We start from the raw sequence: 17161 nt of genomic DNA on the forward strand, positions 1-17161 counted from the left end.
TTGAACTTGATTCAGCGCCTTATCATGTCATTGATACGCCTCAAAGCTCTTCACAGCATATATTGTATTTTGGGGTGAAACTCGACAGCCAATTGCCCACAGCAATGTTCCACAAACAGCTGTGGATTGAGTGACCACATTGTTTTTATATGGAAATCTAAACACATCACCGCACACATCAACCCAGGAGAACTTTGAAGGCAATCAACTGATTAATCAAGTTATCGTCCCTTTGCTGAAACCCCGACTATAATCTGAACCACATGAAAAAAGTTAGCATGAATGGGGAAACTGATGTCAGTGATTCTCCACTGCCAAGACTAAACACAGTATTATGCAGGCTGCCTGAATGGGCAAAACATGTTTCCTACTCTTGCAATGAATCTAGCTCAAGGGTACAATAAAACTGACTACCCATTGCAGTTTACCCGTCCTATCGGATGAATTATTGCCTCTCAAGTTGCAGTGGTGGCTTGACCTGCAGAGTAATATCCAGCATCACATGATTACAGGCAATATAACCATGTCAGGCTGCACGTCAGAGTAATAAAAAACATTTGGTCACTCAATTCAGGACTGTTTGTGGGACATTGCTGTGTGGAATTGGCTGCTGTGCTTCACCCACAAAATACACAGTTAATCCGCTTTACAGTATATTCTGTGAAGCGTCTCAATTATATGATAAGGCGCTATATCGAATGCATAGGTTATTATCATTATAATGTGTACTTACACGTTTAGAACTGCAGCCTGATTGTACAAGGTGTGTATTTTTAACCAATGTTAAATATCACATCAGGATGATGTATACAAAACAGTTTGTATTGTAGCAGCCAATCTTCTGAACAATTTGCCATAAACCCAAAAGTATGTTTGGCAGCCTCTTCTCTTTGCTTTATTAAGTTTTTAGCGTATTTTGTGAAATATAATGCAGTGATCTCGTACATTTTAGTGATCTACAGACAGAAGTGCATAAAAGTGGCAAACAGTCACGTAGAGCAATTCTGACGTGCAGCGAAACATTGTGCCATTTCACTCCATTGCTTTGTCTGCAATTACAATCAAGTGTTTGTTATTAGCAAATGGTAACAACTGTGATGGGAACAGGGTTTGCGGGCGTGTGACTGGTTGGGGGTTGGTGTACAGCTGAATCGCGATCAGACCACCACTAAATTTGCAAAGAAGTGTTACGCTTAGATCGGGATTATACCCGGAGGAGGATTTCTGTAAACTGCAGATAAAAATAGGCAATTTGCAAATCATTGCATCGCAGCCAATTCGTTCAGTCATTCACGCTACACAAGTAGAAAACACATTTCATAACATCAGATAGTGAGGATTCTACAGCACACATTTGCTTGAAGCAAAATGTTGGATGTACGATGACCATACTCACTGCACTAAGCGTTACAAACTGGGCTCATTTTTGATTTCTAAGGAATTTTAATCTCCAGGAATATCTAAGCATTAATAGTGAAAGAGAAGGAGGTCGGGCTTTGAGCCTTTGGACGTCCATAATACTGTCTCTTGACCTCACCCCTTCCCTTGCCTCCTTCAAGGCCCGTCTCAAGACTCTCCTTTTCGACTGTGCCTTCAGTCACCCTCCTACCCTCACCCTTCTTGCCCTCCAGCCCTCCTGATCCCAACTCCCAGCACGGGTGCAAATCCTTGACTGTCCAGCGCCTTGGGACGTGAAAGGCGCGGTACAAATACAATTTGTTGTTGTTGTTGTTGTTGTTGAATGGGAATGCAATTCACACCGAATGGTCCAGTGGAATTCTAATCTCAGGGAGAATGGGAATGGTACATTGAAATTCCACACTCGGGAGGAAATGGGAACAGAACCGTTGTTAAGAGTTTTGCACGATGGGAACGAATGGGAAAGGGATTAGTACATTGGAATTGTTGATGTTAATCTTCAAAGGAGTAATTTTCCGCCTTTTGAAATAAATGTATTTAGGGACTTAATTCCCCTTTCTCACCCCCTCCCGAAAAATAAACCTTCACATTCAGCACATCAATCACACATAACGTCTATGTGTTTGAGAGAGATATCAAAACATTAATATTCTGAATCGAAACACAGTTAATAATAATCCATGCATTTAATATAGCGCCTCATCATGCCTTCGAGGCGTTTCAAAGCGCTTCTCAGAATACATTGTAAAGAGAATTGACTGTATGTTTTGAGGGCAAAACACAGCAGTAAATTGTGCACAACAATAAACATTCATGGATTGAGGGACTAAATTATTATTATTATTGTTTTGATTATTACCCCTGGAAAAGTGATCCGCCAATCGACTTAACAACCGGGTTCCTACTTCCTGATAGGTAAACAAAAGGCGTGTGGAGTAACGAAACGTGCCTAAGGTTTCACCCTAATATAAAGCAATGAACTAGGATTCTCTGTTTAGTTTCTGGAGGGATGCTGTTTTGGAACCTCAGGCTGGGACTGGAAATGTTAACGATTTCAAATGTAATTTTACAAATTAAATTACCAGATTTCCAGTCAGGATATACGCACAACACACAAAAAAAGAGAAACTAGGTCAAGTGCATAGCTATTCATTAAATTAAGTGCTCGCATTTCAAATACGCTAATCCTCTGGGAGCTTTGGTACCATTTTAAGAGCATTTCCCCAAATACAAAAATAAACCAGTGCAGTTTTCAAAGTATGATAGTGTCCATTTCAGCGTCACATAATAATAATAACAATCCTTGCATTTTGATTGCATTGTTGAGACGTCTCAAAGCACTTCGCAGAATGTACTGTAAAGTGAATTATACTCTGTACTTTGTGGGAAAAACATGGCAGCCAATTGCGCACAGCAGTGTTTCACAATCAGTCATGGATTGAGTGACCAAATAATTTTTTTTCTTTTTTTTTATAAGGGATTATTATCCTTATTTTGCGATCTGCCAATCGACTAACAACCAGATTCCTACTTACTGCTAGGTAAACAGAAGCGTTGTGGAGTAAGGAAACTTACCCAACGTTTCGCCCTGTCTGGGAATCGAACCCGGGTTTTCTTACTTGCGAGGCGAGTGCTCTAACCACTGAGTTGCAGGACTCCCCAGTTTGAGTGCTTCACTCTGCTCTTAACCATCCATCCAGTTCTACTTTAACAGTGTCAGTTTGGCTCAGATGAGTCAGAAAGTTGCAAGTTTAAGTTCCGCGTCAGGACTTTAAGCAAGACTGACACTCCAGTGCTGGGCTGGGACATGTTGAATTGTCAAAGTTGTCGTCCTTCAGATGAGATATTACCTGAGATCCCAGCTGTTTGTTCAGGTGGACATTAAAGATCCCATGGCGCTGTTTGATAAGAGATGGGACCCCTTCCCCCATTGCCTGATAACCTCGTCAGTAATTCCCCAAATAAAATTGGTCATTTACTTCATGGCTGTTTGTGGGACATTGCTATGTGCAAAGTAGTTGCTGCAATTGTCTACAAAAGACATTTACTAAACTGCGTGAAATGCTCGAGAGGTCTCGAAGGCCTGATAAGGCACTATATCAAATGAAAGGATTATTATTACTGGAATAAATTGACACCGGCAGCTTTTCTCTGCAAATTGCCAGAAGTGTTAGGCAACGCTGTTTGAAATGGATTCATGAGTTTTCAGAACGTATCAATAATTATTGATGTCATTTCATGTTGTAAAACAAATCAAATCGGTCATGATTTTTTGCTGTACGTGTGCAAGGAATCGATAGATTTAAAACTCATTGAAAAATCATTCAGATGAATTTTTTTGACAGTCAATTTGTATTATGCATACGGAAGATACTCTGTACTGTACCAAAGTGTTTGTTACATTTATAACAATAGCTATAATAATCCTTGTGTTTGATATCGCGACTTATCACGTGGTTGAAACTTCTCAAAGCGCTTCACAGAATATACTGTAAAGTGGATTGGGTGTATATGTTGTGGGCGAAATGTGGGAATTGCAGTTCTTTAAACTCTGTGCTAAGCAAAAGCAGTAAATACAGACTGGAGAAAGTAAAAAAAAAAGGAAATACATTAAGCGTTAACTGGGGTCATCGTGAAACATGAGACTGCAAAGACTATGCATCAACTGCATAGAAACTTGATAACCCCGGTTAACACTTGGGATGAAAGATGCCAGCCAAGCGAGTGTTAAGATGCCTCATTTCTAAGCACGTTGTGTGTCCATGCTGCGGGTCCTCGCTGTGCTGGCAACGCACTCACACATTTCATGCTGAGCTGTGCTGTTCCCCAACAGACTTGCTGAGTTTCTAGTATATATTATATAATAATAATAATCCTTGCATTTGATATAGCGCCTTATCACATCTTCTAGACGTCTCAAAGCGCTTCACAGAATAGACTGTAAAGTGAATTAACTGTATATTTGTGGGCGAAATGCGGCAGCCAATTGCGCACAGCAGTGTCCCACAAACAGTCGTGGATGGAAGTGACCAATTTTATTAATTTTTTTTTGAAGGATTATTACCAGGCGTGTGGAGTAAGGAAACTTGCCCAAGGTTTCACCCTGCCGGGAATCAAACCCAGGTCTCTCACTTGTGAGGCGAGTGCTCTAACCATTGAGCTACAGGACTATAAACATGGCTATTAAATAATATCTGCTTTAAATAAAAATCGCATTGGAGGAAAGAGAAGAAATGGGTAGTGAAAGGGGAAATAATCTGGACTGCAGCCTCAGTGACACTCAAAATTATCAAATATTTTATTACTTAATTTAGCCTTATATTTTCTAATAACAGTTATAATATGCAGAAAGATGCAATGGACAGTCTGGACCTTTACTATATAATAATAATAATAATAATCCTTGCATTTGATATAGCGCTTTTCACGTCGGGAGGACGTCCCAAAGCGCTTCACAGAACACACTGTAAAGTGAATTGACTGTATATTTGTGGGCGAACGCGGCAGCCAATTGCGCACAGCAATGTCCCACAAACAGTCGTAGATTGAAAATGACCAATGTATTATTGTTTTGGGATTTTGAAGGGGTTATTATTAGGCTCTGTGTGGAGTAAGGAAACTTGCCCAAGGTTTCGCCCTCTGCCTGGAATTGAACTCAGGTCTCTCGCTTGCAAAGCGAGTGCTCTAACCACTGAGCTACAGGACTCCACGATATATCTATATATCTATATATAAGAATCAGACCTGCACTTGTCAGATGTCTAATGACCAACTAATGACTGTCCTTCGGGGAGGAGGAGGAGGAGGAGGAAATGGTTGAGTAAGCAGGGTCTCTTCAAGGCTGAACTGGCTTCAAGGTGATGTGTCTGCCAATGAAATCCAGTCTCTGTGGCGGTTTCGCTCATTCGGTTCGCTCAGCTAGACAGGACTTCAAAGTATTGCTAATGACTGATCAGCCACAAGGCTTAGAGGAGCAGGACAGTCACTGGGGGCATGGATTCTTCCCGCTTGATTCTTATTCAGTCAAGTAGCAACCTGTAGCTTAGTGGTTAGAGCACTCAACTCGCAAGCGAGAGAACGTGGGCTCGATTCCAGGGCAGGGGGAAACTTTGGGCAAGTTTCCTACTCCACACGCCTCTGTTTACCGAGCAGTAAGTAGAAACCCGGTTGGTCGATTGTGGGATCCCTTTTCCGGGGATAGTAATCCCTTCAAAACTAAATAAATAATAATAATAATTGGTCACTCAATTGTTTGTGGGACCCTGCTTTGCGCAATTGTCTGCTGCTTTTCGACCCCAAAATATACAGTCACTTTATGGTATAGCTGTGAAGCGCTTTGAGATGTCTCGAAGACGCGATAAGGTGCTATATCAAATACGAGGATTATTTAATATTATTATTATTAAGCTTGAAAGACAAAACCCTAATGGGTACAGCAATCTCAGTTGGTCAAACAGAGGTAAACATGCTGCGCAGTGCTTTCTATGGCAAGCTATGCAGGTTTAACTGGTTATACTGCAGTAGTTACCCCCAGCACATTGTGTTTCCTCCAGCAGCTGGCTGTTGGGATGAGCTGAGAACAAGTGCATCTCAATGAGGTCCCATCACAACACCACACGCATCGCCAACAACCTCACCTCCACGTGGCCAGGATGTTTCTCATCACTCTTATCATCACACAGTTCAATATACATCAAGGGCTAATAGAAAAATAACATCACTATTTTTTCCCCAAGGCTTACACTGCTGCGCTGATATTTCCCGACAGCTGGTTCCCGCGCGTGTTCTCAGGATCTCTCCGATCGGAACGCACGCACTGCAGTTTGGGCAACGGCAGATTGCAAATGGCTGGTGGAACAGATGGAGAGGAATCTGCCCTCAACACCTTCGATGCGGAGCACGCGAACGTCATAAATTTCCTAAATTAAGGAGGTGTCATTCAACCCATCCAGACGGAAGGACATATTTGATAGCCAGACGGGGGGGGGGGGGAGAAGAAACTTTGGGCAAGTTTCCTTACTCCTTTCCTTACTCATATTCGTGAGCAGGTTTCAAGCTCCTTCCAACAGAGACTGCTTTTTAATGACAATCAGGTTTTAACGTAATTTACAACCACAAGAACAACTTGCATTTATATAGCAATCTTCACGCTTGATAATGTCTCGGAGCTTTTGGAACACGGGGGACGAAATGTGGGGACGGGATGAGGATAAGCAGTTTAAAATTGAAACCAACCTTGACGGTGGCTCCGGGGAAAAAGAGCCAATTGCCCGTGTCAACCGGATCTAGATTGTCTTCCAGGAGCACTTGTTTGTGGGCAGCGTTGATGATCAGGATGTTATCCAGGGCCCAGCAGGCCTCATACATGTCACTCGCCAGAAGGAACTCTTGTTTCCATTTAAATTTGATATTTTCACCCTTGGCGTCTTGGGGTAGGTAGATGATGTGGATGACCGTGCTGGTGTTGGAAGGAGCCCTGTCGGTGGGTTTAAAAAAACAAAACGTTTAAACACTTACAAAAAAATTGATTGATTTATTTAAACATTGAAACGTTTGCACGATAAAGGCTCAATCTCAAACGTAAGGTTTTATTTGGATTATTATTAGATCACTTGTCGTTTTTTTGGGGTTAAACGCAATTTCATTTGGCTCTCTTGCTTTCTACCCACATCGCACAATCTACTTACATAGAGAAGGATTATTAGTCCAGGCTGCACTTGCCCCAATAGTTGGTGTTAATTGTGGGTTCGAGTCCCACATTGGGGCTTCGAGCCTCAGCTGACACTTCAGTGCAGTGTTGGGGGAACTCTGCACTGTCAGAAGTGACACTATTTGAAAAGCGAAGGGAGTTTCCTTTGGCATCCAGGCCAACAAAAGCCCGGTTTCTAAGCCAGACTTCATATATTACTCCTTTCCCCCTTCCTAGACACAAGTCCACAAACCAAAGGAAAGGGGAAAAGGAGACTTTGAAACAAACACCAAGCCTCAATCCTGTTGAAAAGAGTATTTAGTTTACACATGGGGAGGGGATGTCTTTAGACGTTGATGTCTCTTTCTGCTGCCCCCACCTACAACTTATTAACTGAACCTTATTGTCCTTTTCAGAGTCCTGCAGTGTATCGGTTGGACCACTCGCCTCGCAAGAGGACCTGTGTTCGAGTCCCGGGTGGAGCAAAATCTTAGGCAGGTTGTCTTACTCCACACGCCTCTGTTTACCTAGCAATGAGTAGGAACCCTGTTGTTGGTCGATTGGCTGATTGCTTTTCCAGGGATAATAATCACTTAAAACATTTTTAAAAAATAATTTGGTCACTCAATCCACGGCTGTTTGTGAGATGCTGCTGTACGCACTTGGCTGCCGCATTTTGCGCACAGAATACAGTCAATTCCCTTCACAGTATATCCTGTGAAGCGCTTTGAGACGTCTCAAAGACGTGATAAAGCGCGATATCAAATACAAGGATTATTATTATTATTATTGTACAAACCTGATTTTCTCCAGGACAAACCAGTCTGCGGAGTTGTTCTTGGTGTAGGATACGATGATACTGGGATCGGTGTAGCTGTACCGACACGTTCCTGACCCTGCAAACCGGAGCAGAGGAAAACAACGTCAGAAGGAGGGCTGACATATCCATCATCAAGCGACCTTCCAGCACCTCCATTAGTCTCCAAACCTTCAGGCTTTGATTTATGATGAAATTATCGTCTGATTTGCGGCTAAGTGTAAATATGGGGCACCTGTGATATATAGATGATAAATCACGTTTTAGAGCAAAGTAATCTGTCACATTTCCCACGAGGGCAGGCTGAATACATTTGAATGAATATGAGTAGCCTCGAGCGCAAAATGGCTTCTCCTCACAGTAACAGTGGCTGTTGCCATTTGCACAGCATGGACACGCATGCCTTTAAGTCTTTAAAGATCAATGAGATGTGATGGAGACTGGAATATGGAATGTGTGGTGTGGTGGATACTTTAAGTTCATGAAAGAGTTGAATGCAGCGAAACTCCTCTCTCTCTCTGTCAGATGGAAGTTCTTGTGGTAACAGCTGGTTAGCAGAAGTGACCTCTTTATGCTGCTGTTCTGTAACTCACAGGCACTACAGCAATGCCGACAACAATGATGAAAGCCGAAGTATAATGTTCTCAATCGCACGTTAAAACGGTCTTTTAACAATAATAACACCCCCCACTAATTGGCTGGTAGGTAACAAGCTTGTTACCCCGGTAGGGGTCACCATTAAACCAGAGAGCAGTTGGCAAAGACCAACGGAGACGGTTGAGTCCCTTCAACTCTCCATTGAAAGCCTTCCTGTGAGCTGTGTGTGCTGGCATCGTAGGAACAGGAGTTGGGCACTCAGCCCCTCAAGCCCGTTCCGCCATTCTATTAGATCATGGCTGATCCGTACCTCAACTCCAATCACCCGCCTTTGCCCCGTATCCCTCGATACCCTGACCTAACAAAAAACTATCCAGCTCAGTCTTGAAAATTTGAATGGATCCAGCATCCACAGCCTTTTGTGGGGGGAGAGAGTTCTAGATATTTCACTACCTTTTGCATGAAAAAATGCTATCTGGATTTCATTCCTAAATGGCGTGGCTCTAATTTTAAGATCATGTCCTCCGCCTTGTTCTGGATTCCCCCACCAGAGGAAGTAGTTTCTCTGGTAGCCACCCTTTGGGACTTCTATCCTACTAGAGAGGACATAACGGGCTGCACCTCACCAACAGCGCTCTGGACAGGAGTGTTGCTTGCAGATCTGGTTGCAGTGTGTTAAAAGGCAAACTGCTTGCTTTAGTGACTAAGCGTGTTCTAGCAATAGCGACAACAACAATAACTTGCATTTACATAGCGCCCTTCACCTGGGGTAGTGTTCTAGAGCGCTTGAACGTGGTGGAGTCTGACAACGAGCCGGGGGAGAGGGAGGGGGGAGGTGACCGTAAGTATGATCAAAAAGTAAGGTCTTTAGGTGAGGTTTGAAGGGGGTTGGGGAGGCAAGATGGAAGGATTGAGGGAGAGTTCCACCCTTACACAATTGTTTGAAGAATTGGGCTGTCTGTTAATGTCCAGGTTACGGGGGCCTAAAGGAATAATGAAAGACCGCTGACCACAGCTTTCTGACTGGTGGCTGATTTCTGAATGAATTATCTGACATTGTGAGGTAGATGAAAGAAGCACTTTGCCATCACCAGACATGAATCTCTTCGCCCCAATTAGACTGCAGAGCTTGGGCGTTGGGCACGATGAGTGTCCCATAGCACACAACCTAAAATGTAGAGTGAATGTATTCGGAGTCAAGGTCTGGTAACCCTGACACTGGAGGCAGCGTTACAAATGAGGCTCTTTGGCACTGCAAACAAGTAAGATTCCACTGTTACCATGTGTGCTTTGTGCCATGAGAATAACGTGTGACTATTTGGAACTTGTTGCATGTTGAAGACAAAACAAAAGCACACAAAATAATGAAGCAAAGCTTTCTGAGCCTTAACATTCTTTGATCTCCACGTCTGTTTGACCCTGGATGATGAACCCTCCATCATGTGAAACAGAATAACATTAGGGAGACCCTTCGCACCATGTCCATTGCTGTGTATGAAGCAACATTGAAGTGATGGCCATAGACCAGACCATCCATCATGTTAGCAGAAGGACGTCAATGCAAAGGCACGAAGGGAAGAATGGAGAGGTGGGGTTTGGGGGGCTTTGGGAACTAGATGCTTTGTAGTTCTGCACAACTGTTACAATAACATCCAAAACATGAAGGACGTCACCCTGGCAGAATCGACAAAATAAAGTAAAATCGAGCAGTTTCTCAAACCTGGAAAAATCACGCAGCATCAAAGAGCTACGTATCGATTCAAAGGCAAGTTCCTTGGGTGCAGGTTCAATAAAAACAGGATATGGGATATTTAAAACAAAAATGCATTTAAATGAAAGGATATTGCACATGTAGGGGGTGATTCTCTGATCGGAGCAAACTTTTGTGTGTGAGCAGTGTGAGATATTTCATTATCAAATCAACAAAAACAACAACCAATTATACTTGTATAGAGCCTTTCAGGTCGGGAGGACCTGCCAAAGTGCTGGACCATCAGAATTTACACCCGAGCTGGGGGTTGGGTTCAGGAGGAGTGGAGGGCAGGGAGGTTAGGGGTACGCGGGGGACCGAAGGCGCGGTCGAAAAGGAGGGTCTTGAGATGGGCCTTGAAACAAGCGAGGGAGGGGAGTAAGATGTAGGGACTGTGGGATGGAGTTCCAAAAGGTGGGGGCAGAAAGGCTGAAGGCCTGACCAAATGAAGCAAATGTACCAACCAGTGGAGGTATTAACAGATCAGGTAAATGTATGAACTCAGTGGAGAGAATGAGCCATTGCTGGACTGACAAAGTAAATAAATAAATAAATAAATTCACAGGCATTAGAGAATTCCAACCCCCCCCCACCCCCGGATTGCAGCTGGAGTAAGGGATCGTGTGTAAATCCAATTATCCTGCTCCCGAGGAATTGGGCTCCACAACCTGCTCATTACCATTCATTGGAAAGGAAGCCAAAATTTTAATTAAATATAGGACACTATCCATTTCTGTTTGATTAATACGTCCAATTCTGTGTGAAAAGTGGCTATTTGAAACATGGCTGTTTGGACATGGTAACTAAATGTCATGGGGAGCGGGTTGTGGGGTGGGGGCCCTTAAACCCTGTTGAAAGTGTTGAACGTTAACTTTTTCCTGGATTGTTTCCCACATTGAGTACCTTGAACGGATTCCTCCATTACTTTCATCCATCCATTATCTCGTGGAGCGCTTATCTTTAATTCACTCATATATTCTGTGACATTTTCACTACCGGAAAATATTGCTTTCATTTAAATTTGACTCTTTTATGAATCATCACCTTAAAATGTGAAACGAAATTCCTACAGCTTACAGCGAGCGAGTGATTAATATTTCGTCTTGCACTGCCCACTGTCGCAAATGATTACATTTTGGTCACGTGCCACGTAGGCTATTAAAATTATAACCATTTCAATGTTATCCTCCTCTAGTTCTATCGTTCCATCCTGTGCTTGAAAAAGGAAATATTTGCAGGGCTATGAGATAAGAGCAGAGAGGTGGGACGAATTGGACAGCTCTTTCACAGGCACGATGGGCCGAATGGCCTCCTTCTGTGCTGTAAGATCCTATGATTCTAGTACTTTTCCCCTCCCCTCCTGATGGAGAAGTGTCGCAGGAAGTCTTGGAGCTACGGTGGGTAAGGACATGGAGGCGTATGAAAGTGAGGACAAGAATTTTGAGTTAGATCCGCTGGGGTTATGCCAACAACAACAATAACTTGCATTTATATCGCGCTCTTCATGCGAGGTAGCGCCTCAGAGCGCTTGGCAGTGGCGGAGTCTGACACCGAGCCAGGGGGAGAGGGAGGGGGAAGGTGACGGTAAGCACGATCAAAAAGGAAGGTATTTAGGTGGGAATTGAAAGTGGGCAGGGAGGGGGCAAGATGGAGGGATTAAGGGAGAGAGTTCCAGAGCTTCGGGGCATAGTGACTGAAGGCATGGCCGCCTCCGCCCCGCTATCGGAGGTCGTGCTTTCAGCCACTACGCCCTCAAACTCTGGAACATTCTCCCTCAATCCCTCCGCCTTCTCCAAGTTCCGCCTGAAAACCTTCGTCTTCGACCGTGCTTATGGCCGCCTACCCCCACCCCACCCCAGCTCGGAGTCAGGCTCCACCACTGTTAAGTGCTCTGAGATGCTACCCTTGCGTGGAGGGCGCTATATAAGTACAAGTTGTGTTGTTGTTCTTGTTGCCTCATCTTCACCTTAGACCTGGTTGAGATTAGCAATCTACCGTGCAATGCATTACTCGGGCGGTAGAGGAGAGAGAAACTTGCACCCTATTCCTTTGTCAACCAGCCTATAGCAGCACCCTGCAGTCTAACCGAGCTCTATATTCAAGGTTTGCTCTATTATTTGAAATATTATGGTGGGAGCGTTTTACAGAGTGGAATGAAAAATGGTCAGATTAAACAGCTTGCGCTCGTTCCATTTGTGTCCCTAACTGAATTCTGTTATCTACCACAGCATATTGCAGAACAAACGGCATCGTTTTTTTTACTGGATTGAAATGACCCGAGCATCTTTGGGGAAGACATTTCCAACCAAGAAGGAATTTTCAAGGAATTGTTTCATTCATAAATTAATTAACACCAGAACAATTCAATAGTCGTTCAATCCAATCGTCTAATTGAAAGGATAATGTGTCCCTCTGGAGATAGCGCAGGAAGAAATCAGGACTATTTACTACACTGTTGGTTTGAGGTCAATGTCTTAATGGAAAATGTCTAAATTAGTTTTGGATGAAAATTATTTCAAATCAAGATTCCTGCAGTCTCGTGAACCAAACATGGTTCAAACCTCCTCTGCATATCTGCTTTGTTCTCTTGTCTGGGCTTCATTTCCTGCTGATGAGTGAACGAGTGGTTGTTATGTGTGATCACTTACCAATAGAGAACTGCAGAACAGATGCTGTGGTTGTATTAAGCAAAACAGTGGTCTGGAAAAAGAGAGAAGACAATTAGAGGGAGAAGTTTTGATTCAGCAGCTAAAATAATTGAGTTGGTTTGAAAGATCCTTCGTCCAACGCACCTTTAAAGGCCCGAAAAAACGTATGGTCTGAACCTTAAGCCACTTGTCTTACAGTTTTATATAGCATGGAACTTCTTGCAATTCAATTTTCACTTCAAAGCCATTTTCCCCCCCATTTCTTAAAATATCCGAAGAAGGCCCTTTGGCACATCTGATCTAATCCTTCCCGATCAACCTGCCTCCAATCTCCTCTGAGTTGTCTTCGCTCAAAAATGAAGAGCCCTAACTTATAATATAACAATAATCCTTGCATTTGATATAGCGCCCTATGACATCTTCGAGACGTCTCAAAGCGCTTCATAGAATATACCTTAAAGTGTAGTGATTGTATGTTTCGTGAGCGAAACGCGGCAGCCAATTGTGCACAGCAGTGTCCCACAAACAGTCGTGGATGGAGTGACCAAATTATTATTTGTTTTGGAAGGATTACTGCCCCCGGAAAAGCCATCCGCCAATCGACTAACAACCAGGTTCTTATTTACTGCTAGGTGAAAAGAGGCGTGTGGAGTAAGGAAATTTGCCTAATATTCCGCCCTGCCCGGGAATCAAACCCAGCTCTCAGCGAGAGCTCTAACCATTGAGCTACAGGACTCCACATGTTGCCTCTGGAGCCTGGGCAGACCGCTTAAGTTGTGGTGATCAGAATTGTAAACAATTAGCCTCAGGTCTTGATCAGCTACATAGAGGGACTTCGAGCATGTTAGCCTCCAACCGCGCCCCCCCCCCCACCTCGGTATTGCTGCCCAAACTGAACCCCTGCCAAAGGCTGGCAAATGGAAGTGGATCTCTGCTCCAACACAATCTTTTCCCTGAATAGAGATCCTACAGGATAGTGTGATGCACATCCCATTGCCAGCAGCAGCCACAATTCATGAATCCAGGGAGCAAATACAGGATAAATTAAAGTGTAATCTCTGAGCACTCACAGTGCTGCCAATGGTTGTCTCGTAGGCTCTGGATGAAAGGTTTGATCCTCACCAGGGGTCAGCAGTCAGACCCACTTAACCAGAGTGAAGAGTGTTTCCAGTGGAGCAGATAATGTGGTGGTAAAAAATATTCATCTCTCTCTCTCTCTCTGCATTGCATTTAGGTCTCTCTCCTTTATATGTCCGCCCCCACACCCCCTCCACCTCATATCGCTATGGGTTTCTGAAAACTGTTGAGCTCCCCATTGCTTGCCCTGCATTATGATTTTCATTTGACACGTGCGACCACAGGAATTGAGCGGGAATGTGGTCAGTAAATGTTGCAATGCTATCTTTTCTACTCTACTTCAAGACACAGCGAAGGACGGAAAGCTCAGTGGGTTTGAAACGTAGGAATTGTGAGATGAAAAAGACCGAGGTTTGTCTCGTTCGCCTTCTATCATCCTGCACGTCCCATTTTCCCAAATTTCTTCTCTCTATGCCAGCGTGAGAAATGACCACACAAAATAACTTTTTGGGGAATTTTTTTTAACGTAGTTACTTACACGAAGTCCTCAAGATCATAAGATCAGTCCGGGTGACGGATACCCTTCAGCCCATCTGATCTCAACCCCCCAGAACGCCCACTCTACCATTTCCCCTCCCGCCCCACCCACCACATCCCACCACCCACCACCCCCATCACTGCATCAAGCTGCTTTATAACATGAGTCCAGTGACTCAGTCTCTACCACCTTTCCTGGCAACCTGTTCCGGTCATTGATTACCCTCTGCGTGTTTGTGGAGCAAATAAGATGTTATTAAATTAAAAGGTAGCACGGTTGAAATTTGAATAACAAAATGAAACTCAAGACACAGATGCGCAATTTACAAACTGCCCACACAACAGCTTTATCACTTGAAATTCAGACCAGAGAGATAGATGGTAATTGGAAAAAATAACTAGCAAGCTGCTGTCTGCTCAAACATCGCTCCTTGCATGTTCCCTTCGGTTAATGTGTCTCGTAGGGTTGCACTGCTCGGTTACAAGTTATCAAAACGTTTAAAAATCTACAAGCCGAGCAGGATATGAGGATTTCTCCCCCCCACCCCTCTTCCTCCTGTCCTGAAAATGTTTGACTCCTCTTTTCATCTCCCCGTCCCTCGTCCCCCCCATGCCAATAGGTTGACCACGCCCTGCTAATCCCTTGCTCCTAGTCTCCAAGCTTCAATCCACCCCCCATTCTGACCTGAGCTGCCCTTCCCTCCCCAAAATGCTCACTCCCACTCCTGGGAGAATAGACTACTGCTGACACACTGCAATGTTAGACAGACCTACTAGTCTGTGAACAGCGCACATGTAGGGCATGTAGCACATGTAGCTCAGCCGGCACCGGCCTGCTCCACGTCCCCCGCCCCACCCGCCCCACCATGAGCGGGAGAGCCTTCAGCCACTCTGCCCCCAACCTCTGGAATTCCATCCCCCAGTCACCCCGCCTCGCCCCCTCCTTAGCCTCCTTCAAGTCCCGCCTCAAGACCCTCCCCTTCGACCATGCCATCGGCCACCCCCCTTCCCCTCCCCTCTCCCCTGCTGACCCCAGCTCGGGTCTGAAATGCTGTATGTACACTGTCCAGCGCCTTGGAAAGTCCTCCCGACGTGAAAGGCGCTATACAAATGTAATCTTGTTGTTGTTGTTGTTGTGAGAATGTGTAATACACAGTCCCAGAAGACAGAATCAATCTTAAGAGATTTTTCACAGGAATTTGGGATCTTAAGGAATATGAAGAAAAGGCAAGGGGAAAGGAATTCGAGATATAAGTTACTCTCGTGAACAAATAGAATTGCAGAATCTTTTGTTCTTATGTAGGATCCAAAGAGAAGGGGGTTCCTCCTGGTGCCCTGGCCAACAACCTCCAGATAAAGTTGGTCATCTACTACACGGATGTTTGTGGGACATTGCCTATAGTAATGCGCATGGAAAAATCCTGTGACGTGCCTTGAGGTGCCTTCCCAATGCGAAAAGCGCTATTTCAAAGGCAAGATGATTATTATTTATCGTATGGAGAAACACACACTCTACAATTTTATCAGTGCGTCTCCATTGAAAGAGGCCGACTAAAATAAGCCGATTTCTGTTCGGATGGGACTTCTGAACCCAGAAAGGGAGTTGACTTTACCACAACACTTCAATAACTCGTGGGATTGTACTTTCTTCATGGGAACCACAACCAGTGTTATCTTGCAGACGATTTACAAAAAGCACACGTCAGAAAATGATTCACCCCCTCCCCCCCACCAACAAGACGGGATAAAGCTAGCCTCAAAGGGAGAAACAGAAATATCTACAATCTTAAACTAAATCTTAAATGGTCCAGAAACCAAACAGAGGATTGAATGTGAGACTTCAGAAAAATTCCAGCTATAGATTGTAAGTGTCATTAACGTTCTTACGGAAACAGTTTAAGATCTGAAGCCCTGATCCAAGATTCTCTTAGTATCATTCGGTGCTAACAGCAGGGTGACAGTCAAGTGTCTGTTAATCTCCACCGCTCAAATCTGACAGTGATTTTAGATAACGCTTCCAAATGCATTGACATTTTTGAGCAGTCAATCTGTTTCTCGATCTCTCAATCCGTTTGCTTGACTTTCGCAAAGCATCTGCCAAAGAGATTTGAGTGTACGATGAGGGGAGATGAGGAGAAGGTTTTTTTTTTACACAGCAGGTTGTTACTGTCTGGAATGCACTGCCTGAAAGGGGATGGTGGAAGCAGATTCAATGATAACTTTGAAAAGGGAAATTGGATATTTACTTGAAACGGAAAAATTTGCAAGGAAAGAGCCGGGGAGTGGGACTGGTTGGATCGCTCCTTCAACTAAGCCGGCACAGGTATGATGGGCCGAATGGCCTCCTTCTGTGCTGTCGGATTCTATGAATTCTAACAATGACTAGAAATTAGGAGAACAAAATAATTGTATTCAGTGATACAGCACTGGGGTGGGAAGGGTGGGGGGGGCGGGGGTTGTAAAATGATAGACTTTTAGCTACTTTCTCCATTTACGTGGGACCCGTCCACTATGTTTTGGGTGTGAGGGCAGATATGTCATATGCTCCTTGACTTTTGACACTACTTTTGACACTGCAGGAATCCTGTAACTTAGTGGTTAGAGCACTGGCCTCGCAAGCGAGAGAC

General features: G+C 44.1%; 1 protein-coding gene across 1 annotated transcript in view; it reads right to left on the minus strand.

The window, feature by feature from the left end:
- Window positions 1–17161, minus strand: part of reln (reelin) — a 178251-nt gene that overhangs the window by 92010 nt on the left and 69080 nt on the right. The window contains exons 9-11 of the mRNA XM_007890885.2: window positions 12921–12972; window positions 7908–8004; window positions 6655–6895 (exon numbers count right to left, since the gene is read on the minus strand). Of these exons, the coding sequence (XP_007889076.2) occupies window positions 6655–6895; window positions 7908–8004; window positions 12921–12972 (390 nt within the window). The remainder of the gene's footprint in view (window positions 1–6654; window positions 6896–7907; window positions 8005–12920; window positions 12973–17161) is intronic.

This window comes from Callorhinchus milii, unplaced genomic scaffold (genome assembly GCF_018977255.1).
Source record: "Callorhinchus milii isolate IMCB2004 unplaced genomic scaffold, IMCB_Cmil_1.0 Scaffold5, whole genome shotgun sequence".
NCBI classification, from domain to species: domain Eukaryota; kingdom Metazoa; phylum Chordata; class Chondrichthyes; order Chimaeriformes; family Callorhinchidae; genus Callorhinchus; species Callorhinchus milii.